Source organism: Suncus etruscus, chromosome 17 (genome assembly GCF_024139225.1).
Source record: "Suncus etruscus isolate mSunEtr1 chromosome 17, mSunEtr1.pri.cur, whole genome shotgun sequence".
Lineage (NCBI taxonomy): Eukaryota > Metazoa > Chordata > Mammalia > Eulipotyphla > Soricidae > Suncus > Suncus etruscus.
Window position 1 is genome coordinate 613,367 of NC_064864.1, and position 27,974 is coordinate 641,340.

A 27,974-nucleotide genomic window follows, 5' to 3' on the forward strand; every position below is an offset into this window, starting at 1 on the left:
CTTGCTCAGCCCTCTGCAAGTAAGAAATCAATAACCACCATAGTCAGAGCAAAAGTCAGTCCACCCGGGGGCTTTCAAAACAAGATGTGTGCAGAAACTCTTTGACCTTGCTGGTAATCCAGCGGAACAATGGAAGCCCATTTTAGAGATGTGGCAGCAGAGACCAAGACGGACCCATCTCCCAGGGTAAACCAGAATTCTCTACTGAGACCAGTCTGTGCCGAGTGTCCAAGGCTCCCTGCCACTGGCACTCTGTGGTGCTAACTGCAGTCTCAGTAGCTGACCGGCTGTTTCAAGGGGCCCTGTCTGCTTTCCCGGCGTGGCTGGTTTCCAGGGCTCTGTTTTTCGGAGGCTTCGGGAGAAAAGGATGTGGGTGGACAGATGGGCTGGACCCAGGGACGGTGCCCCCACCCCCCGGCTGGGCTCTGCCTCCATGTGTCTGCTTCTTCTATGTCCCACAAGGGGACACCGGGTATGTGTTAACATTATCCCCCCCGCATGATGGAGTAAGGATCAGACACTCTCCTCCTGGGCACACAGGCAGGTCCAGGACTTAGTTCCCGACAGCTCTGCACACCCCGCTTGGTACATCCAGAAGAGTGTCTTGGTTTCTCTGAGTCCATGCCTCAGGGTCACGTGGGCCTTTCTGGGCCCTGTGTCCCTCACAGGAGCACGGGAGGGGTGAGAATAGGGAAAGTGGCCACTGCTACTCCCTATGGCTCTATGGGGCTGGGAAAAGGCTTTCCGGGCACCCTGGCAGTAGAGGAGAGCCCGTTCTTTCCATATTCATTGCATGAAGTGACCACAGGTTTCAACCCACAGGGTCTGCCCTGCGCAGGCAAGTCCAGAATGCACTGGGGCTGGAGAGGGATGAAAGAAGGAAATGTGGAGCTTTTAGGCCCAAGAAAGGGCCTGTTGAGCTCCAGGGGGGCTTTCAAGGTTGGCACCTGCTCTGGGGGACATCTGGCCCCAGGGCTGGGCCAAGAAATAAACCAGAGAAATGGCCTCTGACTGGAACTTCCCGAGGCAGACATAGTCCGGTTCCGCCTGTTTCTTTTCTCTTTCTTCTCTCACAGCAGAACCTTCATATCAGCTGCTCCCCAGAAACATCCTCCTCATTCTGGTGCCCACCCCATGATACAGATGGGCATGGGCAGCCTAGAACCCAAGCCAGTTTCAAGCTCTCTGGGCTGAGCAGTCCTCTGTGGGGCCAGGAGATGGAGAGGTTAGAGCTGGTGAGGACAGAGTAGGCCCCCTGTCCCTTTCTGCCTGTCTTTATGGTCTCATGGGGTGGTACATATGACAGCCCCCCCCCCCCGAGAAAGTACCTGCACCCCCTTCCTGTCCTCCAGTCCCCTGGAGTGGGAAGCTGCCCCGTGGATGTGGAGTTGGGAAGCAGAAATTCTCTCCACCGTGCTGGGCCAAGACGCCCATCCAGCCAAGACGCACCATCCCTCTGCCCTCAGATGCTTGCCTGCTCAGCTGGGAGGCACCGCTGCCAAGGGGTGGACAGGGGGTGAGAGCTGGAGTCTTTTAGAATTGAAGACACATTCCGGCATTGCTCTTTCACTCATTCAGGACCAAAGCAGAGATTGCAAGGGATCCACTGCCAGGAGGGAAGCTCAGCTCCCCAGAGTATTAGGCTTGAGGAAAAGCGGGTAGGAAACTTAATCCTTATCTGTGATAAGGACATGTGATAAAAGGTCATCACAGATAATCCCCGCGATAATAACACAGGACCCAGGATCAGTCCTCGGCAAAGCATCTACCTGGCAAGAATGAGGCTGCGTGTTCTGTTCTTGATGCCACCCCACAGGATGAATGCCTACACCCCAACAGAGAGCACCATCTCCTACGTGGCAGCCGTGTATGGGCACCCCCTGGATGTGAGGGACTGATCCATCTGTAATCGCCCTCCTCTGTGTGTCCCCCACAGGCCGAGCCCACATCCCTCTGCCCTGTAGACCTCACTCTTCCCTAAGGAGACCCACATCCCAGCAGCTCTTGAGCCAAAACCTCAGGACATAGTCGGCTGGGCAGGCCACAGGCAACGGTGCGGCTCACACTTATGATCCCGCCATGGTCCCCGCCTTGCAGAGTCCCAGGGCCCAGGGAAGTGAGTCCTGGCATTGTGCCCACTGTATTAGGCAGGACCCTGGACTGCCTGAGCTTGTCCAGCTGCAGTCACAACAGGTCCTGACTTGGGCAGCACGTCCTTGAGTTCCCAAGGACAGGGGACTGTATTGGAGGATGCTAAGCACGGGACAGAGGTCAAGAAACAGAGAGAGCGTAGCCATATCCCAGAAATACAGCTGAGATCACATCACTGCAGGCTTAGGTTGGGAGAGAGATCGGGAAAGTATGGAAAGTGCTAGCCCAGGAAAGTGGGCAACAGGGGACTCCAGGAAGAAGTGGGTGGGGCAGTGGGGCATTCTGGCAGGCCCCCACACCTCCTCAGAGCCCTTCAAAAGCACGTGCTTACTCTTTGACCTCCTCCAGAGAAGCACCCCCAGGCCTTCTCCCCACTGTGCCAAAGCCTCACTGGTCAGCCTGGGGCCGGGCCCTATCTGGAGGCTTACCGGGGAACTGGAGACACATCCTTGCACTAAGGCTCCAGCCTGGCTGCCTGTCGTGGGTCCTCAGCGACCTGTGTCCTGTTGTGTGTCCTGTTCTGCTGCAGCGGTGACCTCAGTCACAGGCACACTACAAAGCTTCTGCCCTCTGGTTGGTTCTGAGTCCCTGTCACCACTCCTGGGGCCTCCCTCCAGGAGGCGCAGGGACATACTGCCCCCAGCTCGGCTCTTCCAGCGACTCTTCTCCCACCCCAAGGCCACGACACTGCCCCTGGGCTCAGGTCCCGCCCAGTGACAGCCAGCACTGACAGCCGAGAGCCTCGGTCTGCAGTCGGAGGGACAGGATCCGTGTGCCTGTATGCATGTATCCGTCCTTTTCTATGATGTGCCCCAGTGACGGCAGCTGTGCTGGTGACCATTTCATACACCCCCAGACACTGTTCCCCAAACATCACCTTTCTTTTCAAGTGGGGAAACTAAGGCCCAGAGAGGGTGGCGACCTGCCCGGAGCCCTTTGGGACTGAGTCCGGCCCCTCCCCAGGCTGCAGTGTCCCCTCTCTGGAGCTCCGTCTCCATCTTTCTTTTATTTCCCCCACAGATCCCCGCGACCACCCAGGCGTTATCGGGTCTGATCTCAAAGAAACACATTAGCAGCCTGTCCCTGAGAGCTGAGGGTCTGGATGTGCTTTGGGGAGGAAATGGGGGAGAGATAAACTTTGGAGAATTCCCTCGACATCCCTGACAAATGTCCTGAGAACAGGGATTTTGGGGGGTGAGGGCACTTACTGGGAACTTCTCTCTTTTTTTTTTTCCTTTTTTTGATTTTTGGGTCACACCCGGCAGTGCTCAGGGGTAACTCCTGGCTCCACGCTCAGAAATTGCCCCCAGCAGGCTTGGGGGACCATATGGGATGGCAGGACTCAAACCACCATCTTTCTGTATGCAAGGCAAACGCCTTACCTCTATGCTATCTCTCCGGCCCCTTGCTGGGAACTTCTCGAATTGGCTCCTCCCCTCCTCCACAAGGGCTGGGGGCTTGCACAGGCCTGTACCAGGGACAGCAAACACCCCCCCCCCACTGCCAACAACAGGGTGTGAAGCCCCAGGGCCTAGATTACTCGACTGCTCTGCTTTCTAAAGCCCTGCATCCCCCCCTCTCCCCAGCTTCCTGCTCAATGCCCCCACATCCACACAGGCAGGCCAGTAGCCCTGGTGACCTTCAGGGGCCTCTGGGAGAGGGGAGTAAGGCAGTGTGGAGCTGTGGGCAGGGGAAATGAATCACATCCAAGATTCAGGGGTCTAAAGCCAGTAAGATCTTGAAAGGCGGGCCCGGAGAGATAGCACAGTGGCGTTTACCTTGCAAGCAGCCAATCCAGGACCAAAGGTGGTTGGTTCGAATCCCGGTGTCCCATAGGGTCCCCCCCGTGCCTGCCAGGAGCTATTTCTGAGCAGACAGCCAGGAGGAACCCCTGAGCACCGCCGGGTGTGGTCCAAACACCAAAAAAAAAAAAAAAAAAAAAAAAAGATCTGGAAAGGCTGCCCTGCATGCTGGAATCCTGAGTTGGATCCCCAACACCCCATGGTTTGCCCCAGCACCTCTCTGAGAAATACCTGAGCACTACATTGGCCTATTCCCCGGAGTACTGCTGGGTGAGGTAAGAAACAACAACAACAAAAACAAACAGACAGAAAGACAAAGAGGAGAAAAAAAGATTTGGGTCTGTGAAACCTGAGTGATAGTACAGCAGGTAGAGCACGGCATGCAGTCAACCGGGGTTCGCTCCCTGGCCTCCCATATGGTTCCCCTAGCCCTGTTAAGACTGATCCCTGAGTGCAGAGTGAGGAGCAACCCTTGAGCAACACAGCGCGTGGCCCCCAAACCAAAGATTCAGGTTTATCCTAAGTTTGCTGAAAAGCCCTGACATGTTTCTACTGTGTAAAGCATTCATTTTAAAGAGCCACCTTCTGGGTGAAGAAGGTGACATGCCAGGCCACTTAGAGGCCACCACAGCAAGCTCGATGAGAGAGCACAGGTAGAAGCAAGGGGGCCTGGAGATAACTGGGGGCGAAAGATGAAGAGGGACAAAATGGGGGCCAGTGAGGTGGCGCTAGAGGTAAGGTGTCTGCCTTGCAAGCGCTAGCCAAGGAAGGACTACAGTTCGATCCCCCCCCCATATGGTCCCCCCAAGCCAGGGGCAATTTCTGAGCACTTAGCCAGGAGTAACCCCTGAGCGTCAAATGGGTGTGGCCAAAAAAAAAAAAAAAAGAACAAGAAGAGGGACAAAAGGGCGAGATGCTGGGTGTGGAGCTCAGCCTGGTACCCTAGGGAGTGCTGGTTATAAGTCTAGAAAGTTTTCTCAAGTCAGACACCCACAAAGCACCATTCCTGGGTCCAAATCTCAGACTAAAATTTGTTGTCAAGCTTTGTAGTACCCACATAAAATGACTCGTGATGGCGACCGGGGTAAAAGCTGCCGTCCAGGTGGATGCACATGGGTCTGTTTCCACTTCTCATCTGAGGGCAAAAAAGTGGTTTGGTCCAGATTGCGCAGTGAGCCCACAGCGGGCATGAGGCTGACAGTAATCAAGTAGCAAAATGGAGGGACAGGCTGTGGCAGAGAGCGAGAGGGAGGAGTCAGGAGAGGCTCAGAGTTCATCAGCAGAAATGCAACAAGACAGCAGAACAGTGGGAACTGTTTGCACAGGAAAAATGGGGACATGGCAGGGGTCCTTCCGGGCCTATTGTCAGAAAAGGCCTGAAGCACTGTGTGGGACAGATTAGTGGGAGGGGAGGGGAGAGAGAAGATGGGGGAAGGAGAGGGGCCTTGTGTGGGGCAAGACAGGGTGTGAGGGGACCCAGCTGGGTTTCAGTGAAGGAGAGGGAGGCAGCCCAGTGTGCAAGGGAGAGGAGGCAGCAGGCAGCCCCTCACGCTTTGGGTCTAGGTGTCTGGGCGTCAGACGGGCCGAGGTCTAGGACAGTATGGCAGAGGTAATAGGGAAATAGGTAATAGGGAAGGAAATGGGCAGCCTTGGAAGTCCTTCCTTCCTTCCTTCCTTCCTTCCTTCCTTCCTTCCTTCCTTCCTTCCTTCCTTCCTTCCTTCCTTCCTTCCTTCCTTCCTTCCTTCCTTCCTCCTTCCTCCTCCTTCCTCCTCCCTCCCTCCCTCCCTCCCTCCCTCCCTCCCTCCCTCCCTCCCTCCCTCCCCCCCTCCCTCCCTTCCTGGTCCACCATCGAAGGACCAGACGACGCAACAGAAATAAATCAAAGCAAAGCTTTATTCCATCTACCAACAAGCTACAAACTGACCGATAAGCGCCACCTCCTGCGGAAGCCCCCACCCCGTGGACTATAGGCAAGTTTCTATAGGGTTTTGCGAAACCAGCTACACTATCCTGTTATCCTTTAGCTGATTGGTTAATGTCTAGGGGACTTTCCACAGTTCCTGCTATCTTAGCTCTAACAAGCTATCTGCTATGCCCAGGTGGTATTTATGGTTTCTAAAGGCCTTGCAAGCCTGAGAGAGCTGTGAAAGAATTGTGACAGAGCTGTAAGATTTCTGCGAATGAAAACTTAGCCTTGGTTGCCTTAAGTCAACAAAATGGAGTCCCTTCTGCTCTAGGCTCCATCCTCCCTTTCCATCTACCTCCCTCCCTCCCTCTCTCCCTCCCTCCCTCCTTCCTCCCTCCCTGCTCTGGGGCTTCAGGCTATACCAGGATGTGCTCAAGGCTTTCTCTTAGCTCTGTACTCAGAGATCATTCCTGCCAGACTCCAGGAAAGCAAACATGATGCTAGAAATTGAACCCAGGCTACCCCTGTCCTACCTCCCCAGTCTGGCAGGGTATTTCTTCCCTTCATGTCTTTTCCCAGATGACTGTGAGTTCTTCAGTCCTTTGATTCATTCATGTACCAAGGGGTTCTTTGTCCTGAATTCCCCTCTTAGAGAATTAACAGAATCTAAAATGAGAACCACAAGGCGGGGCCCCTCCTCCTGAAGCCCCAGGGAGGTGAGAGGTGATAGAGAGGATGGGCCGCAGGACCTGCCTATGTGAATGCCAGCGAGGTCATTGCGGGCAAAACCTGGTGCCTGAGCAAACACAGAAAAAGCTTTGACCCTCATCACCTATGAAAATAATGCAGTGTGAGCAGCAGTGCCAACCCGATATAATGGAACAGAACAGGGAAAAGTGAGTCTTGCTTGAGGAATCACTTTCCTTTCAGGCCAGACTTCTTCCTCTTCACCAAACTGCCACCCACATCATTGCTAGTCATCACAGTAAAACACAAATGAAATCGGCAGCCACTTCTCTGTCCTGCCACCTTCCATTGTGCCACATCATCTCCTGTCAGATAACCAAGCCAACATGGCCTCTTAGCTTACCTGCAGCCTTGCCAGACATCACGAAGTGATGGCCACGTCTGCCAGACCCGATGTAGTCTGGGAACGGACTCAGCATCACCTCCCCTTTCCTGGACAGCCATGACTAATCAACCCTCCACTGTAGCAGGACAGCCCCTGAAGAGGTTGACTGATGGAGGGATGGAGAATGAGGCCCTTTTCTTCCAGCTCGGAGCACGCGTCTGCCACCCTGTCTAGCCCACGGTTCTGAGGTGAAACGGCGGGTAAACAGCTCGCAGACAGTCAGGCTCGTGGAAATATTCGCTTTATTCGGATGGACAAAACTGAAGTCCAAAGACTCAGCTTCAGTTCCAACACTCCACTATCCAGGGCCACCTCTTCCAGCACTTCTGGAACCCCATACTTGGGGGCAGGGGACTTAGCTACCCCTGAACCAGCGGACAGTCAGGGCCTCTCCAACTCAGGATTCCTCATTGTTTTCCACTCTTGCCCCTGAGAAATGTCGCATGGGTACTTGCTGCCAGAAACTTCTGGAATTCTCTACACGGCCGATTCGGGATAATTTTGGTCATTGTGTAGAATCCGTTTGCCATTACTGAGGTCTAAGTCTGTTTCCCCCTTCAGTTTAAGAAACTAGGCTCAGTATCAAATGACGCTGGCCTCCATGCCTGACCACTCTCTGAGGGGCTTGTCCTAAAACCAAATCCTCCTAACCCCCTCGCCAAGGACCCCAGGCCACCTCCCGCTACGGTCCAGGCCTCAGAGGGCCGCCCTGCTGGGGCCCTCCCTGCCTCAGTGCCTGGGTCTAAATTGCCGCTTCCTGCCAAGACTGGGCCTGAATTGTCCGGCTCCTCCTTTGTGACTAAAAACAGGGATGGAGAATGGGAGGGTTTCTCTCTCTTTGTGTTCTCAAGTGGCCCGGGAAGTCTCACAGTCGACAAGAGTTCCCAAGGCCTTGCTCCTGTCCTCCAGGGCCCGATGCTGTGCGAACAGCCCACACCTCGTCCCTGAACTTCTGACCAGCGCGACCCTCCCAACCAGGCCTGGCCTTTGGCCGCTCAGCAGAGCCAGCGGCCCTGAAGCAGGAAATGGCCAGAGTGCAGCCAGGAGCGGCTATTTCGGGGCAGGGTGCCTCCTGGGAGGATGCTGGCGAGGTCAGATGAGGAAGAGACGGAGGCAGATTCTCTACCCAGGGTGATGTGGCCTAAGATGGCTGGAGAGCCCAGGGGCCCACAGAAGCCACGAGGGGGAACACGCCCACCACAGGACTCCAGCCTCTGCCCAGCCAGCTGCACACGGGGGTAGGGGGGCAGGCCCGGGTGCAAGGCAGGAGGGCTCCTGCCAGAGGCCACGTGGGAAGAGTGAGTGAGTGAGTGAGTGAGTGAGTGAGTGAGTGAGTGAGTGAGTGAGTGTGTGGTGCGTGTCACACACTCACAACGAACAAGACTCATGGCAAGAGTGAGAAACCAGCTGAACTCAGAGGGAGCCGGTCAGCTATTCCCTCAGGGCCACTGACTGCCCAGCCACTGGTGCCCAGACACAGGCTGTGCCCACACACCCCAGACACAGTGCTGGGCCTGCTATGAGACAAAGACCAACAGTCGTTGACTTCCTGTCTCCTTTCTACCCAGAGGGTTGCTGGAGTGTCGGGAGAGCCAGCGACCTCTCACCTAATCCCGACTCGAGGCAAAAAGAAGGTGCAGGACACAAGGGCCATCTCGCACACGACTCTCCAGGTTGGCGAATGAGTTGGGTCATCAGAGTCCAGGGCTCTCCCGGGGTGGTGTTGGGGTTGTGAGGTGTTCTGGGTTATGCCAGCACCCACGGGCAGGTGCCAATGAGGAGGGGAGGTGGGTCTGGTCTCAGTCACTGCTGCTACTTAGAACAACCAGCCACAGGCAAAGGAGAGGGAAATCTGAGGGGGCAGAGGGCCAGACACCAGGATCCGAAGGGCCAGCACTTTCCTCCACCATCTAATCGCCTGAGACCTTGAGGGACCCCATTCTGATCTGCTTCCTTCTGGGCCCCTTCCTACAGTCTCCTGAGGACAGTCTCTGGAGGGCGTGGGGCAGAAGCAACTGCCTTGTAAGGACTGGCTCTTCTCTGCACCCCCGAGGTGACCTTGGTTTTGCTGTTTGGGCCCCCGTGCCACACCCAGGCCATGCCCCCACCAAGGCAACTCTGGCTGAACAGCACTGTGAAAGGGTGTGGGTCCCTCCAGGAGGTGGCTCAGGGGCAAAAGTGCAACCACAAGGCCCCAGGGTTGACTCCTGGAGCTGCTGTATGAGCCCCCGGACAGCTCCGCTGTCAGTGCTCCAGGTCTCAGGCAGGTGAGAGCAAGTGCTAAAACTCACCCACCGCAACGAGTCCACAACTAAAGATGTGTGAGCACTTCAGAGAGGAGGGGACCCCTCGAGCATGTGTGGGAGCATCACACTAACAGAACGTGCGTGACAGCCAGGAGCACCACGGGTGAGTATGGGAGCACCACAGACACAGGCATGCCTGTGAGTGTCCGTGAGTGTGCGTGCGAGCATGCACTGCACCCAACCACTGCATGGGAGACCCAGTTATCTCAACAATAGCATCAGGAAATGGACGGAAGGGAATGGGAAAGGTGTGATTTTCTTTCGCTTTTGGTTTTTGGGCAATACCAACAGTGCTCAGGGCTTAGTTCTGACTCTGTGCTCAGGTGTTGTGTATGTAAATATTTTGGGGGATTGCTATGTTACTCACCCTAAACTGATTGGTGATTGTGCCCTACCCTAGGGTGTGACCTGGCATTCTGCCCCCACCCTAGGGTAGGACCTGATTCTGCTTCCACCATTGGTTGGTATCTGATCCCACCATTGGGTGGGACCTGACTCTGGGGGATAAAAACAAGGGTCTGTGGAAGGCCGAGGCTTTTTGGCTGGAATGGAAGCTGAGTCTTTGGACTTCAGTTTTGTCCTCCGAATAAAGCGAATATTTCCACGAGCCTGACTGTCTGCGAGCTGTTTACCCGCCGTTTCACCTCAGAACCGTCGGCTAGACAGGGTGGCAGACGCGTGCTCCGAGCTGGAAGAGGAAGGCCTCATCTTCCATCCCTCCATCAGCCAACCTCTTCAGGGGCTGAATTGCAACACTCAGAGATCACTTTTGGTGGGAGTCTGGGGACCATATGGGGTGCCAGGAATGGAACCCAGGCAGGGCATGCGCTATACTATCACTCTGGCTCTGGGCTTCTTTTTCTTTTCCTTTTGGGGGATCGAACTGGGGTTCATCCTGGGTCGGCCGCATGCTAGGCAAAGGCCCCACCGTTGTGCTATCACTCCAGACCCCGATACATTTATTTCCTTTGGTTTTGATTTGGGGCCATACCTGGTGGTGCCCAGGGGTTACTCCTTGCTCTATGCTCAGGAATCACTCCTGGTGGGCCCAAAGAACCATATGCAATGCCGGGGATCGAACCCAGACCAGACACATACAAGGCAAGTGCCCTCCCTCCTGTACTATTGTGAATCAAAGCAAATTTTAAAATCAACAATCATTTTGTTTTGCTTAAAGATTATACCTGGCAGTGCTCAGCAGACCACGTAGTTCCAGAGATCGAACCCCGGGTTCGTTCTCACATGCAAAACCTGAACTCCACACACAGTCTTTGGAGCTCTTCTCTCTGGACCCCCCAATCACGATCATCAGAAACGGTGCTCAGGGCTTTGCACAATTTGTTCCCACACCTCCATGTTACCCCACTGGGTGGGTGCTCTCCCCATTTTCCAGACAAGATGCCTGAGGCAGAGCCAAGAACCGACCAACAATGGGCCTACAGCTACTCTTGGTAGAGATGGACCGAACCTCTCTCTTTCCACCCCCACCAGCCTGTCGTGCTTGAGCGAGACGGACCCAGCTCCCCTGCACGGGGCCAACAGATGTGACTCTGGGAAACTCTGGGGCCAGGTCCATGCCCACCACCCCCCCCCACCCCCCACGCCCGATCACTAATCCTGGCATTTTCCCAAAAGCTCATTCAGACTCTGTCCCCTCTACGCCCAAGGGAGGAGGCTTCTCAGGGCTCTCAGACACCCTTTTCATTAACCCCACGACCCCTTTCTAATTGGGGCCAGCTGAGTCCTGTCCGGCTCTGCTTGGGGGCGTCTGTGGCTACTCCCTCCTCAGCCTCCTCCTTCTGCAGAGCAGGTTTCTCCCCACCAGGTGCTCCCCATCTGTCGACCTCTCCTCCCTGGCCTTCCCAGAGCCCTGCGGGAAAGCTCTGAGGGTCCCTGGGTCGCTGTGCCCAGCGAGAATCCTGCAGACGCCTCCTGCCCAAGAAACCAGGGGGCCACGTCGAGTGCCTCAGATGCACGTAACAAAATGGTTGTGCTCACAGAACGCGCTTTCATGTCATCATTAATAACCACAGGCAGTGGGCAAGTCCCCGTGAGGACTGGCCATGGGCAAAGCCGCTGAGGCCTGTCGGGCCAGACACTCAGTCTGGGGCTACGCACAGAAGAAAGGAGCAGGAAGAGCATCCTGAGTCGTGAGCTGAACCCAGAGTTTCTGTCCCACCACATCCTCCTCACGCCCCGTTTTCCTAAGCACAGGCCTGACTTTGAAAGAAAGGCACGTCACAGCCACCGCCCACTTTGGGCTGGAAAATCTGGCGAAAGTCTGCAGCGATCAGGCAGTGAAACACAACAGCCTGGCTCATGAGAACACGTTGCATTTCTTCCCCCTTTGGCTCTGAGGGATTCGAGGGTGTATGAGAGGACTGGGGCCCCAATAGGCCTCTACAGGACACCCTCCCTTCCCAGTCTTGAGGGTCATTTGCTCATTCAGGACAGAAACTTTTGCTGAAGGCACCGCAGTGGAAAAGCCAGCCAGGCCCCATCCTCAAGAAACCCCTTCCCTTCTCTTCCACTCAGCATCATTTTTTTTGTTTTGGGGTTGCACCTGGTCGCCCTCAGGGGTTACTCCTGGCTCTGTGCTCAGGAATCACTTCTGATGGTGCTCAGGGGGACCATATGGGATGTCAGGGGTCGAACCCGAGCAGGCTGTCTTCTCGTTGTGCTATCACTCCAGTCCCGACTTGGCATAATTTGGGCCACACTCACCATCTCAGCGGAGCTCCAAGTGTGGGGTACAGTGTTAGAGCCACTTGATGGATGAGGGGGACAGGTGGGCAGGCTAATGAATGAGCAGACTGAAGTTCCCGTCACAGACCTCGTTCCCGACTTTCTAACCGAGCAGACGGACCAGCTCAATGGGGTACCTGGGTATGCGGCCCCTCCCGGGCTCCTTACCTGGCGGGCACTGACATGACACCAACGATGGCTTCGGGGCCTCCCGGCGCTTCCGTGAGTGGAGCTTCCATTTCTGCACAAGGAGACAGAGGACAGGAGTCATGGGGCACAGTTGAGCAAAGGAGGTCACAGTAGTCTGTGAGTCACAGGGTAGCTGTGGTGCTAGGGGATGGGGAGCAGGTGTGGAGCAGTCCTGGTCCCGGGGAAATGAACCCCACACACGGCCCTGCCACCCCATCTCCACCTGCACACACCCTTCACTCCTGGGCACAGTAACTGACTTTTCCCAGCTCTCAATGAACTGCTTCCTGTGTTAGGCCTGGGATCCTGCCTCGGAGGATCACTGCAGATCCTCCGGGGTCCTCTAGGAGCCAGGGACGGGCAGGAGACGGAGGGGAGAAGGGCAGGAAGTGGGCTAGGCAGGCCCTCAGTTCCCCACCAAGCTCTTCCTTAGGGTGTTTGCCTTGCACATGGCTGATCCAGGACAGACTGTGGTTCGATCCCCGGCGTCCCAGATGGTCCCTTGAGCCAGGAATGATTTCTAAGTGCACAGCCTGGAGTAACCCCTAAGCATCACCAGATGTTGCCCCCCCCCAAAAAAAACCCAGTTGGTAAAACCATTCTGGAGGCCCCACTCACAGCAGGGGAACTGGTGGACAGAGACTCCTCCCTGCCTCGGGGCTGCTATTTCTGTGGCAGTGACCAGAAGTTCATGTCTAGAGCACAGAGGGTTGGGAGAGGGGGCTGCTTCAGTCCAGTGACCGAGTCTCAAGAACACATGGACATGGTGGAGGGAAGCAGAAATGCCTGTGCCTGGGTTCACTGGCATTTCTTTATTTTGGGGAGAGGGAGAGGCTGGGTTTTGGGTTGGGGGGCCATACCCAGCAATGCTCAGAGCTTACTCCTGTCTTTGTGCTCAGAAATCACTCCTGGCAGTGCTCAGGGGGTACTCATGGCTCTGTACTTAAGAATTACTTCTGGGGGGCCCGGAGAGATAGCACAGCGGTGTTTGCCTTGCAAGCAGCCAATTCAGGACCAAAGGTGGTTGATTCGAATCCCGGTGTCCCATAGGGTCCCCCGTGCCTGCCAGGAGCTATTTCTGAGCAGACAGACAGCCAGGAGTAACCCCTGAGCAACACCAGGTGTGGCCCAAAAACCAAAAAAAAAAAAAAAAAAAAAAAAAGGAAAATATTCAGCAAGAGTTATAGCCGTCAAAGAAAACACACATAAAATGTTGAAAAGAGGGCCCAGAGAGATAGCACAGCGGCATTTGCCTTGCAAGCAGCCGATCCAGGACCTAAGGTGGTTGGTTCGAATCCCAGTGTTCCATATGGTCCCCCGTGCCTGCCAGGAGCTATTTCTGAGCAGACAGCCAGGAGTAACCCCTGAGCACCACCGGGTGTGGCCCCCCCAAAAAAAGAATTACTTCTGGGGCCAGAGAAATAGCACAGCGCTGGGACATTTGCCTTGCATGCGGCTGACAGGGGAGGGACCCTGTTCAATTCCCGGCATCCCATATGGTCCCTCAGCCTGCCAGGGGCGATTTCTTTTTTATTTATTTATTTTTTTTCAGGTGCGATTTCTGAATGCAGAGCCAGGAGTGATCCCTGAGTGCCGCTGGGTATAGCCCAAAACCCAATAAATAAATAAATAAATAAATAAATAAATAAATAAATAAATAAATAAATAAATAAAGTTAAAAAAAATTACTCAGGGCTTACTCCTGGCTCTGTGCTCAGAAATTATTCTGGGCTCTGGGCTCTGTGCTCAGGAATTAATTCTGGTGATGTCCAGGGTTTACACCTGGTTCTACATGCAGGAACCTTGTTCTACATTTAGGAATTATTCCTAAGTAATGCTCAGCACTCCATGCTCTGCACTCAAGAATTAATCCTGGTGATGCTCAGGGCTTACTCATGGTTTTACACACAGGAACCTGGTTCTACACTCAGAAATTACTTCCAAGTGATGCTCAGGGTTTACTCCTGGCTCTGTGCTCAGGAATGAATCCTGGCGGTGTTCAAGGCTTACTCCGTGTTCTACACTCAGGAATTCCTGTTAAGTGATGCTCAAGTGTTACTCCTGGCTCTGCACTCAGGAACTACCCCCTGGTGATGCTCAGGGGTGACTCTGAGTATGGAATTAACTCCTGGGGTTTCCCAGAGAACCACAAAGTGCCAGGGATCAAACCCAAGGCAAGCACTCTGTCTCTTCACCCCTGTAGGCATTTCCTGAACCCGAGCTGGTGACAGCCCCTCCCTGGGCCACTCAGAGGATCCGAAGGTGACACGGAAAGGAAAGACACAATTCCTGGCTTCAGAGAGAAGCAGGAGGAGATATGGCAGAAACAGGTTGAGATGTCAGGGCAGCTGAGAGCCTGCTTAAAAGGTTAGCGCACGTGGCTAGGATGTATTATCAATAAAGCTTCATGCCTCCTGACTGTCTGTGGATCATTTCCTCATGGCTATCCTGAACCCTCAGACCTGCCGGCTGGAGGGTATGGCAGGCGTGTGATTCTGGGCCGGCAGAGAAAGGCCCCTTCCCTCCATCTCACCGTCATCCACCTGCATCCAGGACTCAATAATGAATATGTATTTCAACACCCAGCAGGTACATGGTTAGCGTGGCTGGCCTTCCAGTTGATGACCAGGGAGCTTCTGAGCTGGGCCCCAAAGAGGGAACGGACCTCCCAAAGCGAATGCAGGGCTGCACCCACACTCCCTACAACTTCTGCTTAGAAGCCAGTGGCTAGGGCCAAGCTTGCCCTCTAGAAGGTTCTATTGGCTCCCCTCAGTGTCCTTCCTTCACAAAATGTGCTGCCCAGATTTCAAAGTGATTGATTGTTTCCCCTGCAAAGCTGCAATTCTAATCTCTCTGGGAAAACAGGCCCAGACCTTAGAAATTCTCAGGCCTCGTAAGCCTACCCTGAAGCAGAAAGGGGCCGGTCCAGTCCAGGGTCCCCCATCCTTGACCTCCACTTCTCTCATCACCTGCCTCCTCACTATGGCCAACTGTGTCTCAGAAGGAGCCGGGCCGGAAATGTGGGCAGCAGAGGGGTCACAGGTTTCGGGTGCAGAGGGGAAGGCTTCATGAGGAATCCCACCCAGTTACAAACCCGCTGAACCCTACCCTGCAATGGCAGGTTTGTTTTCTTTTTATTTTCCAAACTCTAAGGTAGGGTTAGTAGGTCTCACGCCCTGCTTGTGGAAACAAAGACTCATTTTCTTTTTTGGGGGGAGGGGAAGGTTTGGGCCACACCGGTGATGCTCAGGGGTTACTCCTGGCTATGCACTTAGAAATCGGCCCTGGCTTGAGGGACCATATGGGACTCCTGGTCAGTCAGCGCGTGCAAGGCAAACGCCCCACCGCTTGCGCCACTGCTTCGGCCCCATATTTTTATTTTCTAAACTCTAAGGTAGGGTTAGGAGGCCTCACACTCTGCTGTGGAAAGAGACTCAGAGCGGCAGAGGGGCTGGCCCAAGGTCAGACAGCCTGACATCGTGGCTAAGACCAGGGGAAAGAAACCCAGGTGTCCCATGCAAAGACAAGTCTAGCCTGCTTGACACTGAAGGAAGCACGTGTGCTGGGAGAGACACAGAGATGGAACTGGGGTGTGGGGTGCTCTGAAGAGAAGACTGGAGGTCAAAGACAGGAGGGAAGGGAAAGAGACTGTGTCCCCTGGGTCCATCCTTGGGGACAGAATGTTGGCCTAGGAACACTAGGTGATGAGCGTTGGGAACAGGCTACAAGTGATACAGAGGGCATGAGTGGACTGGGCAAGACAGCAACTCCCAGAGTCAAGGGTGGGGACACACAGCCTGAGTCCAGGTCAACGGTGCCGCCATCCACAAGGAGCCTACCCGGGTCTACGGCCTTGTCCCTAGCCACCACCCCTGCCACAGAAACTTTAAGGGGACCTCTTGGTGCCTGTATCTGACACACGGGAGTCTGCTGAAGGACAGGATGAGCATGTCTGAGCAGTAAATGGATGGCATTAGGGCCTTCCCTCTAGGAGTCCTCCAGGGAGGAAACACACAGGAACAGACCAAAAAGGGGACAGGTTACCTGGGTAAGGGGCCAGGATGGAGCTTTCTGGGGTTGCAGGAGGGGGAGGGGTGTTTGAACTGGGACCCAGCAGAGACAAAACCAAGTTGGTCATGCAGAGGTTTGGGGAAGGCAAGGCCCAGGCCACAGGCAGTGGAGGACCGAGCGAGGTGGTGTGAGCAGCGCTATGTGGTCCCTAAACCTTCTCTGGGGATCTGGTCTCTCCTCTCCACTGGGGTGGGGGAGGGTATTACTGAGCTGCAGGGAGCTGCCCCCACCCACAGGGGAGTGTGTCTCAGAGACACTCTTTCACCTCCATGGGACAGGGGGTTCAGAGCAGCGGTGGGTCCAGCTGTACCTTCTTGTAGCATCATGGCTCAGCTCCTGCCATGTGAACTGTTTCTCTCAGCCTTCGCCTTGAACCCAGAAAACCACTTAGATACCTCTGGCCTGGGCTAGTGGGTCCTGGGAAAGGAGATGGGGTTCTGCACACTCCCCTCAGCTGTGCTTGGCTGAGGTCCATCCAAGAAGCACAGAGCCAAGGCCAGGTGAGGCAGTGCCCATCGGCAGGGATCGGAGCCTTGTGTGAAACACCTGCTGGGGCGTGTCTGGGGGGGGGGGGGCCACAGATGTGATGACCAGGAACGGGGCTATGAAGGCTGTAGAAGACACAGGCGCCCCTGACATCTGGCTGGTCTGGGCACTGCAGCTGCCCGTGGAGAATGGCTGGAGGCTGAGGGTCCCTCCCAAAAGCCACCGCACAGTTTTCCATCCATGGAGGGACATGTGGGGGTCTGGGTGACAGCCTGGCCCATGCTGGAGAGACACATTCAAAGGGAACCCAGAGGAAGAACAGACAGGACAAAGGAGGAGTTTGGCAGAGGGGATAACCAAATCCTGCCCAGGCACACCAAGGAGACAGGAGCAGAGCTTGTGAGCTTATGGGGGAGAAGATGAGTTTGGTTGGGAGGTATCTGGAGGGGAGGCAGATAGACCTGTGCAGAAATTCAGGGAGGAAGTGAGGGTCTAGGCTCCAGGGGGAGACTCAGGACAAACAGATCCACGAGGGGTTCAGGACAGAGAAGGCAAACCCGGCTCCCAATCCTGGGTATGCTGTGTTGGCCCGGTAGGGATTGTTCTTTTCCATGCATTTTTTGGGTATGCGTCACAAGCAGAAGTGTGAAGGGATTGCTCCTGGCTCTTGTGAGGAATTACTCCTGTGCTCAGGGGCTCCTTGGGGGATCAGGCAGGATTGACCAGGCTATTGACCTGGGCCGCCGGTCAGGACCCACTGACCTGGGAGCTTTCTTCGGCCCGAGGATTATTCCCATAAAGCACTAAAAGCACCACCCAGCACCCAGAGGCTAGACTGGAACCCTGGCACCAGTCACCACCCTCACCACTCCCATCTTGCCTGGTGCTCCCAGCACTGGCTGGTGGGGTTTGCGCCCCTCCTTGCCAAGCTCTCAAGCTGGGCTCGACCTTCACTGTGCTTCTCCCACCAACTGTCACAGGCACACGCTCAACTTCTCCCTTCCCTTTCTGCACCCGAGCCAGGGCGAGCACACAGCGCGGAGCTCTAGCTGGGGCCCCATGCCCATCACCTCAGGGCCCAGCCAAGCCTGCTGAGCCTCATTCTCATACCTTCTCTCTCCAAGAATCCCACACCCCACTTCCAACATCGGTGTCAACCCATGAGAGCACAGGCACGAGCTGACGTCACATCCAGAGGCCCCAGGTCCCGTGCATCTGTCCACCTGTGCCATCAATTCCCAACTCAACATGGTCCTGCTCCTGTCAGGGTCAGACTAGGATTTTCCACCCTGGACCAGCTAGTGACCAGCTACTGACTAAGAGGCAAAAGGTGCAAAAACCGAGCCAGGGAAGTGGTGCTCTAGCCCCAAACACCACCACTACCACACACACACACACACACACACACACACACACACACACACACACACACAGAGGGGAGGAAAGTCACCGCTGGCCCAAATCTTTCTTGGAAACCTTTCTTTTATTATCTTTTTGGTTTTGGGGCCACACTCAGCTGCATTCAGGGATTACTCCTGGCTCTTAGTTCAGAAATCGCTCCTGGGGGGCAGAGAGATAGTAGGGCGTTTGCCTTGCATGCAAGGTGGTTTGAATCCTGGTATCCCCAGCCTGCCAGGGGCAATTTCTGAGTGTAGAGCAGGAGTAGCCCCTGAGCGCTGCTGGATGTGACCCCCCCCCCAAAAAAAAAAAAAGAAAAAGAAAAGAAATCACTCCTGGCAGGCTCGGGGGACCATATGCGATGCAGGGGATTGAACCCAGGTCCATCCCTGGTCGGCCACATACAAGGCAAAAGCTCTACCACAGTTCTATCATTTCGGCCCTTCTTGGAAACATTTCTGGGGGCAGGTCCCCTGTGTGTCTGACAATTCCTGCCTGCTCCTGCTCTCCCTCCACCTCACTCTCCCAAACTCTCCAGGGTATAAATCCAGGGTCTGGGTTGCCTCTCCCAGCGTCAGCAGCTGTGTCTGTGAGCACAGCCTCCTCCTTCTTCACCCGCTGCCTTCACTTAGCTCCAGGTGCCTTTGACCACTTGGTTCCAGCTCAGGCTCTGTCTGAGGTCTTTTCTAAAAGTTCTGTGCCGGGACAGAGGCGACCTCGGGGGCCCTGCCCTGTCCTGGACCAACTCCTTTGGGGGCCCCTTCCAGCCACACTCCACGGGTACGTGATAATGGTAATGGATCACTTCTAAGTAAGACTTCCCAGAAACCATCTGGCCCCAGGATGCCAGCCCTCAACAAGCCCACAGAGAGAGAGCTCAATGGGCTGGGCATGGCTTTGAGGGGGAAACCCCAATCCAGTCCTCTGAACCACATGGTGTCTGGAGCACCACTGGAAGAGGCTCTGAGTACCAAGCCAGGAATAGCTTCAGAGAACTGCCAGGTGGTATGGCCTCCCCTCAAAAATAATCCTTCATTTAAATATTGTTAGCACAGGCCTCTTAGACTTTCTTTCTCCACCCATGGAGGGCTGCGTGAGTCCCGTTTGGAGCCAGCACAGATGGCTCCCAGACTCCAGAGCAGCACCCAGCCGTTGGGCAGATCAGCTCGTGGCAGTGCCAGGCCTTCGACTTCCTGGCCCGTCTCCCATGAACCAGGGATGAGGCGTGGACTGAACCCCACCAGGCCTTAATTTCCTCATCCACACGTGAGCACAATCGCAGCTGAACTCAAGGAGGCCCAAGGTGGTGCCCGGTGAAGGAGAAAAACCAGGATAGACACGAAGGGGCGCAATGTGCCCGTCCAGATGTGCTTCTTTCGTGCCAGGAGCCAGTGCCAGGAGCGCCCTCCCACCTGCCACACACCCCACATCCCCTCGAGGTGCCATCTGTGTAGTGAGGCTTCATTTCCAGCCAGGCTTTAGGAGACCCAGAGCTATCTTTTGTCCTTTACAAGAGGGCTTGGGAGCTGGAGAGGTAGTACAGCCGAAGGGTGTTTGCCTTGCACACGGCCGATCCAGGATGGACGATGGTTTGAATCCCGGCATCCCATAGGGTCCCCTGAGCCTGCCAAGAGTGACTTCTGAGAGCAGAGCCAGGAGGAACCCCTGTGTGGCCCAACCCCAGGGTGTGGCCCAACAACAAAACAAAACAAAAACAGCAACAACAACAAAACAAGAGGGCTTTGGAGTAAAGGTCTAGTCTGCAGCCCCATCTCTCACCCGAGGCCCAGCAAGAGAAAGAAGGAATTTGCTGGGCTCTCCACACTAACGCCTGACTTCAGTGCCCGGCCCAGCATGGGCACCCAGCCTACCCGCCAGCCCTCTGCACCATCCGCAGCACAGCCCTGACTGGCCAGTGCCCTTGGAGAAGAACCTGGTCCACTGGACAGGCCAGCCTGGTGTGGCTGATCCATGCTGCTTATTGGTTTTGGGGACATTTGATAGTGCTCAGGGGCCCGTGTCAGGGATCAAACACTTCAACCTGATGCTAGTGATCCCTCCAGTGAGACAACCCTCCAGTCTCGATGCTGGAGCAGAAGTGACACGTTCAGGATGCTCCCTGGAGGACGGGTCCCATCTGTCTGGGCTATTGGAAGGCCCTCCTGCCAGAGAGGAGTGCTAGCCTTTCGGTAAGGAGCACTGACTTTACGGTGAGAGCACTGGGCTGCAGGCCCTTGGGCTTGTCCACACCAGGCCGGAATGAGTGTTCCGACGGGAATAGGTCAAGGGACAGGGGGTGGGTGAAAGCGGAGAAGAAGGTCTGGGAGGACCTGCCACCCTACCCACCCAGACTGCTGAGGCCTGCGAGCAGGCATCCAAGTGGCAGGGCTCGCCCTCCCTCCACCTCTTTGTGCCACCACTTGGCGCCTGATCACAGGGCATGAGACAGCCCCAGGGCCCTCCGGCTGCTACGGGCGGCCTCGGCCTCCTTGTTCCACAGAACCACAGACAGATGTGGGCACAGGCTGGGAGGGAGGGGGTGCTGGCTCCACTGGAGCTTCCCCGCCCCTCGGAAGAAGCTCACTGAGGGGGCAGGGTCAGCGGGTAAGCAGGCCTGTGTGCAGGAGAGGGAGCTGGGTGGGCACAGGGTCTGGGACTTCAAGGGTCGTCTCTGGGGGTCCTTACTTTGGAGCAGGGTGGGAAGAGGGCCGGACTCTCCTTCCTTTCCTGCATCAACAGCCATGCACAACATTCTATATGTCAGAACCTTGCCTGGCACCAGACTTGAACAGAAGGTGCCCCTTATTCACCAGGCAGAGGCATACAGAACCCCTCAATACCCACACCCCACACCAGCATGAGGCCCCTGGTTGGGGTTGGAGGGCTGTGAGTCAAATCCCTGGTGAGTGACAGGGCCTGGGGTTGGGGGACTAAACCCAGGGTGGGACGTAGGGCTCAGGGTTCCCCCTTTAAAGTGCCTGTAGCCAACAGGCAGCTGTAGACACCACCACCATCCAAGCCACCATTCCTGGAAAGGCAGAAGTGGTCTCGTCGATAGCAACTAGTGTTCTGTGATGTTGATTTATCTATGTGTCTGTTGGTCCCGGGCCACACTGAGTAACATTCAAGGGCCACTCCTGGCTCATGCCTTGAGGCTGGAGAATCTTGAGGTAACAAGAGTAAATGCCAGGCCTCACCCATGGCAATGGACCTCTGGCCTAAGAGTGCTGCTCCCAGTTTAAAATGTTCTTTGTCAGGGCCACAGTGATAGCACAGCTGCAGGGTGTTTGCCTTGCACTATCCAACCCCGGGCAGACTTTGGTTTAATTCCCAGCATCTCATATAGTCCCCCAAGCCTGCCAGGAGCACAGAGCCGACAGGTGTGACCCCACCACCACCACCACCAAAAAAATGCTCTTTGTCGAACACACACTGCCAACTATCCTGGCTCTCTCTATGGAGGCTGGAGCAACCTTCCGGCGAAAGAGCTCTGCAATGTTTGTGGGCCAGGCATGGGATATAGGACCTGCAGCCTGTTCAGGTTAGCCCTTGTCTGAAGGAAGGAAAGCTTTCCTTCTTTCCCCGTGAGGCGTGCCACACACAGGGCATTGGACTCTGCTCTGCTGAGCTGGCAGGCTCCAGACCTGACTCGTCAGCTGCGGAGTGAGGGGCTGGGTGGGAGTATAGGGATGTCAAAGGGTCAGCCTTCAATGAACTCCCCATAGACTAATCACTGGCCCCCAAACTGGAGCCATGTGGTACCCACAGTGTGGGAGGCTGGCTGTGGTGAGGACACCGGGGCCTATGTCTGTCCATTGTCTGAAGTCCTGACCTCATCACTGCTCCAATCCTAATAGCCTTGGGGACCCCACCAGAGCCTGAGGGTCCAGCTACCTGCTCATCTCTGCCCTGAATGCTTCAGGGAAAGACTCACTATCTTAGTAAACCAAGACCCGAGCTTCCATAGAATCCAGCAAATCCATTTAGGCCATCAACCCCAGGGTGCCCCAAAATCTATTCCGAAAAGACATTTACACTCCTCTGCTCACTGCAGACTGCTCACAAGAGCCAAGGATTGGAAATAACCCTAATGCCTGAGCATAAATGACTAGATAATGAAACTGTGGTCCAAACACACCGTGGAATATTATACAGCTAAAAAAAATAATGAAATCGTGTCATTTGCTGCAAGATGAAGGGACCTGGAAAGTCTCCTTCTGAGTGAAGTTAGTAAGAAGAGAACAGACACAGAATGATTCCCTCATCTATGGAATATAAAGACTTTTATATTTGTTGTAAGGGAACACAAATGGCCACAGGAAATAGAACCTGAGAACTTTTCACAGAGCTAAGCTTAGGAGTGAATAGAGGGGTACCCTGAGATGCTATGGGGTGTGGGGGTTGGAAATCTGTATGCACGAAGCCCTGTCATAAACAGAATTGTGAATTATGGTGTTTTAAATAAAAAATTGTAAAGGCCCGTATATACCCTATAAATGATAGGTATTCTTTTTTATGATGGATGGTTTTTTTTGTTTGTTTGTTTGTTTGTTTGTTTTGGGCCACACCTGGCAGTGCTCAGGGGTTACTCCTGGCTGTCTGCTCAGAAATAGCTCCTGGCAGGCACGGGGGACCATATGGGACACCGGGATTTGAACCAACCACCTTTGGTCCTGGATCGGCTGCTTGCAAGGCAAACGCCGCTATGCTATCTCTCCGCATTCTTTTTTTTTTTTTTTTTTTTTTTTTGGTTTTTGGTTTTTGGGCCACACCCGGCGGTGCTCAGGGGTTACTCCTGGCTATCTGCTCAGAAATAGCTCCTGGCAGGCACAGGGGACCATATGGGACACCGGGATTCGAACCAACCACCTTAGGTCCTGGATCTGCTGCTTGCAAGGCAAACACCGCTGTGCTATCTCTCCGGGCCCATGGATGGTTATTTTTTTTTAAAAATTACAGAAGGATAGAGTGATAGCACAGCAGGTAGGGCTTTTGCCTTGCACGCAGCCAACGCTGGTTCAATTCCTAGAATCCCCTATGGTTCCACAAGCCTGCTTGGAGTGATTTCTAAGCACAGAGCCAGGAGTAACTCCTGAGAGCAGCTAGATGTGGCCCAAAAACAAATAAACAAAAAATATTGGGGAGGATGAGGGTGTCTTCCTGGGGCCCTTTGATCTTTCAGCTCAGGGAACTTCTGGGGTTTGGAAAGTACTTTCCTGGGACAATGAAAAGGGGTGTGGGAGAGACCTATGGAAAAGGGGGTGATGTCCCTAAGACTCCCTACACAGGGCCAGAAAGATAAGACAGCAGGGAGGGTATTTGCCTTGCACACAGACCTCTTGAGTTCAATTCTGCCATCCCATATGGTTCCCTGACCCCCCAGGAGTGATTCCTAAGAGCAGAGTCAGGAATAATTTCTAAGCACCGCTTGGGCATCGCACCCCCCAAAATTCCTTTCCTGTAGAGCTATAGCAGTAAGTATCCCATAAACAGATGCATGCTCAGCAGAGTCACATCGCCTGGAGGGGGCGTTCTTTCGGCAACACCCATAGGCCTGGCATGCTTCAGGCCCTGACTCCCATCCCCGACACTGCCAGCAGTGTCTCAACCCCGAACCTCAAGCCTGCATATTATTAGGAGAGACCCACCTGGCCCCCCAAGCCCTGCTGGGGTAGCCCCGATGAAATTCACCTGGATGGGGGCTGTGGATTCTCACGGGGTCCCTCCTACATCCCTCTCCCTTCGCTCTGCCCTATGTGGGTTTCTGCCCCATATAACCTGGACCCTACCTACTCTGCCTAGGCAGAAGCAGCGCTAAAAAAATGGCAGCTGGAGGCCTCGTTGAAGTTCCAGCACAGGAATGGGTGCTGAGGGGGAACAGGGCCACCAAGTCTGCTGCCCTTACCCAGCTGGCCAGGAGTCCTGTGTCCATTTCCTGGGACTGGGGGCACAGTCTCTGACCATAGCTCTAGGGTGCATCTCTTTCCACCTGCCCCTCTAAGAGCACCCCAGCAACTCTAAGTGGGATAGAAGCGGGACCTGGGTTTTTTCGAGAAGGATCTGAGGGCCAGGTGTGGTGTGGATGACCTCACAGCATCTGGCTAGAATCCGGATACCGGGAATTCTCTGCCTGTCAGACTCTCCGGTGGTTCCTGAACTCATGCCTACTGCATCTGTCTGGATTCCCTGGGCACCTCTGCTGCTCCCATACCTCCCTCTTCTGCTCCCCACTTCTTCGCCGGGACTGGGAGAGGACAGGAGGGTCTCTTAGTGGCTTGGCCCAGCTGTGAATCCAGATATTTGTTTAGTTTTATGAATTGCGTAAGACAGTGGGTGTCTGTCTCATCGCCTCAGGAGTGTCTGGACACAGGCCCTTCTATGTCCCTTCTAGAGACCCCTCTCAGAGCCACACACTCCTTTTCCCACAGGAAGCCCCTTCCTTCTGGTGCCAATCTATCCCCATGCCCCTCAAGCTCTTGCAAGCAGACATTGTTCCCATGCACCCCACTGTACCACTCTGCTGTGTCTCTGTACTCTGGATGGAGCCTCAAATTTGCCCCCTACAAGACCTCTAACTGTCACCCAATTCTTCTTCCTTATTTAACCCCCTCTGACCTACTGTCTCCTGCCACCAAGCCATCTCCCGGCTGTCAGGGTGCTGGACTGCCTTCCATTCCCAAGGCCACCCAGGTATCCGGGTCGCCACCGCCAGAAGCTGCTCCCGTCCCTCACAGTGCGAGGCTCCAGCCTTTTGCTGGCAAGACTTCTTTCCCCTGCTCATCTTCCTCCACCTGAGCCTAAGCCTGAGCTCGGCTTTCCCCGGGAGCTGCTCCCGCCAGGCGCTGCTGCTGCTGCTAATGCATTCCCCAGGCCACAGCTGCCACTTTCTGCTTTGTGTTCCCTTTGCCTCTACGTGGAAGAGGTTGGAATTGGGTCCCTGAGAAGTGATGCCAAGGCTGCAGGAGGAGAGGGTGCAGGGGAAAGTGGCGGGGCAGAGCAGAAATAGCACAGAGGCGGCAGTTTGGGGGTTGGTTCTCCTGCAGATGTAACATTTTGAGGCGAACGTTCCCCTAGGAGGTTGAGCTCAGTTGCTCTGGCCCTAAGAGATCCAGCCGGGTACCAGGAAACAGGCTGAGACCAGAAGCAAAGGGTTTTCTTTTTGTTTGTTTTATTTTTTTAACTTGATTGATTGATTGGTTTTGGGGCCACGCCTGGCAGCGCTCAGAGGTTAATCCTGGCTCTGCGCTCAGAAATCACTCCTGGCAGGCTTGGGGGACCATATGGGATGCCAGGAATTGAACCTGGCCCCTCCCGGTTCAGCCACATGCAAGGCAAACGACCCACCGCTGTGCTATCTCTCGGGCCCCAGAAGCAAAGGGTTTGAGAGGAGAATGAGCAAGTCAGAGAACAGGGGAAGCACCGAGGGCACAATGCAAAGGCTCCAGCCCAGGAAGGAGGCTCTGGGAAGGGGAGTGGATGGAGCTGGGAACTGATCATCTCAAAGTCAGGTAGCCCAAAGTCTCCAGTGCCTTAGACCTGCTGGCGTCCTCAACACCCCACAGCCTCGCTGCCACCCAGCCAGTGCCAGGCACCCTGAAGCCAAGCTGTAGATCGGCTGATACCTTAGTCTTGGTCCCAACCATTTCTGTTCCCAAAAGACACAGGAACACCCGCCAGATAGAGCCTCTGACTCTCAGGAGCCGAGAGAGCGCAGGAATGAACTGCAGGCAGTTCTGGGCACCAATGCAGGCCAATGTGCACCCTCCGAGCTGCCTCTCCGGCTTCAACACCTCTGAGCTGCCTCACCTGGCCCACACTGGGATTTCTGTGTCTGGGATCTGGCTCTGCCTCAGAGCTGCGAGCAGAGGGGAGTCGGGATACAGAAAATGGAGGTCTGGCCCCAGTGTGCGCACCACACCCACCCTAGCTGGAGTCTGGCCAGCTTGTGGCCTGACATCACTTCTCCTAAATGCAGGCGCAGGCTCAAGGCTTCAGTCCCAGGGGGTGACGGGGACACAGCTTCGAGGCTGCCGAGCTGGGCTTCAAGCCAGGTCCGCTGGACTCACTTGGTGGCTACAGCGGCCACACTGCTTCCTCCCAGGCAGGGGGCTTCGCCCAGGCTGGTCCAGAGCATCTTTACGGATGGCCAGCCCGAAGGCCTGTCTGGTCTCTGTACCCGGGTCCCCAGTGTCCTGCAAACCCCAAAGTCACCTCACTTGGTTCTTACCACCTCTGGTGTCACCAAAGAGACGGTTCACTGCGCAACACTAGCGCCTTTCAACCCAGTTGCAAAAATGAGAGAAAACGCCGCATCTTTGACTCAGAAAACAAACACACACGGAGAAACCAACCGGGAGCCACTGTTAAGATCAGCTTAGGAACCAGAGAGTTGCGAGTGACTCATTCCTCGCTCCTTCCCGCCACTGGGTCCACGGTAAGCGGACCCAGGGCGACCCACCCACCCACACACACACACACACACACACACACACACACACACACACACACACACACCTGGTTCTAGTCTGGGCCCGGGGCCAGGAGCCCTGCGAGGCCAGCCCCTCTTTGGTTCCTAGAATGACTCACTGCGTGGCTTTCTTCCCTGGGGAATCGTAGTAAAGGCGCCTGGCACGACCCTCCAGGGGCAGCTGCGGAGCGCAGGAGACCTGGTCGGTGTGCGCGCGTGTGCGTGCGGCGCGCAAGTCCTACCCAAGTGGAAACCTGGGGAGCTGGAGGCGCGCGCCTAGACGCAGCCTTCCTCCACCTGTCCTGCGCGCCCAGGGCGCAGGGGAGCACCAGCCGGGTGCCAAGAGGTCGCGCGCAAACCTGTCCCCTCCGGCCCCCGCTTCCCTCCCGTGGGTCCCATCCCGGCTCGCACCCGCCCGGCTCCATCAGGCGTCTTTGGAGAGTCCCAGAGCCAGCGCCGGGCACGGACTTGTCGCCAGCGCCCTCGGGGGCCGGGCACCGGTGGCGAAGACTGGAGGAAGCTGGCAAGAGAGGGAGGGATAGAAGGCAGCAGCAGCAGCAGCAACAAAGAGCACAAACCTCCTCCAGCAGCTGGTCGACTCGTCCCAAAATAGCCGTCTCCACGCGCGGCTCCTCGCGCTCCGCTTCCAGGCGCAGTACCCGGGCCTGCAGCTCGGCCGTCCGGAGGTGAGCGAGGAGGCTGAGCGCCAGGGAACACAGGGCCAGCGCCCACAGCCCGCAGGAGCCAGGGCTCAGCCACCGCGCGCAACGCTGCGCCTTCGCCTTGGCCACCGGCTCCGGCTCCGGCCCGGGCGCGCCCATCTCCCCGGGCACGCGGGCACCACCAGCCGCCGCCGCGGCCACCGCTTGGCCAGTGCGCTCTGCGACCACCATCCTCTCTCTCTCTCTCTCTCTTCGCCGGCTTCTCGAGTCCCGAATAAATAAATAAATAAGAATAAATAAGAGCGCAGGAACCGCTGCGCAAAAACGCACGGTCCGATCCCAGCTGCGGCGCACAAGGGGGACAGATAAAAGGGCTGGAAAAAGTTGTCCAAAAAGTTCTTTTCCTCTGGGGTTCGCTCTAAGGATCTGTTCGCAAGTGGGAAAAGGCAAAACCAAGACGCAGAACAGTACCAAAGCGGTGAGAAGCGGGGTCCACCCAGGTGAGGGGGAACAGAAACGTTGCGGGGAAGCTCTCCAAGTCCCGGAAAGTTCGGGGCGCTGGGCCGCTCGCCTCTGCGCCCCCTCGTCTTCCCCCAAAGCCCTCTGCAGAGTCCCGGCGGGAGTTGGCTTTGGCGCTCGCTGGGTCTGGGTCTGGGTC

At 55.6% G+C, this 27,974-nt stretch overlaps 1 protein-coding gene across 1 annotated transcript in view; it reads right to left on the bottom strand.

The window, feature by feature from the left end:
* Positions 1 to 27,757, bottom strand: part of COL13A1 (collagen type XIII alpha 1 chain) — a 126,687-nt gene extending 98,930 nt beyond the window's left edge. Inside the window, exons 1-2 of the mRNA XM_049790509.1 lie at positions 27,233 to 27,757; positions 12,212 to 12,284 (exon numbers count right to left, since the gene is read on the bottom strand). Coding sequence (XP_049646466.1) covers positions 12,212 to 12,284; positions 27,233 to 27,547 — 388 coding nt within the window. The 5' untranslated portion in view covers positions 27,548 to 27,757. The remainder of the gene's footprint in view (positions 1 to 12,211; positions 12,285 to 27,232) is intronic.
* Positions 27,758 to 27,974: the final 217 nt, after the last annotated feature.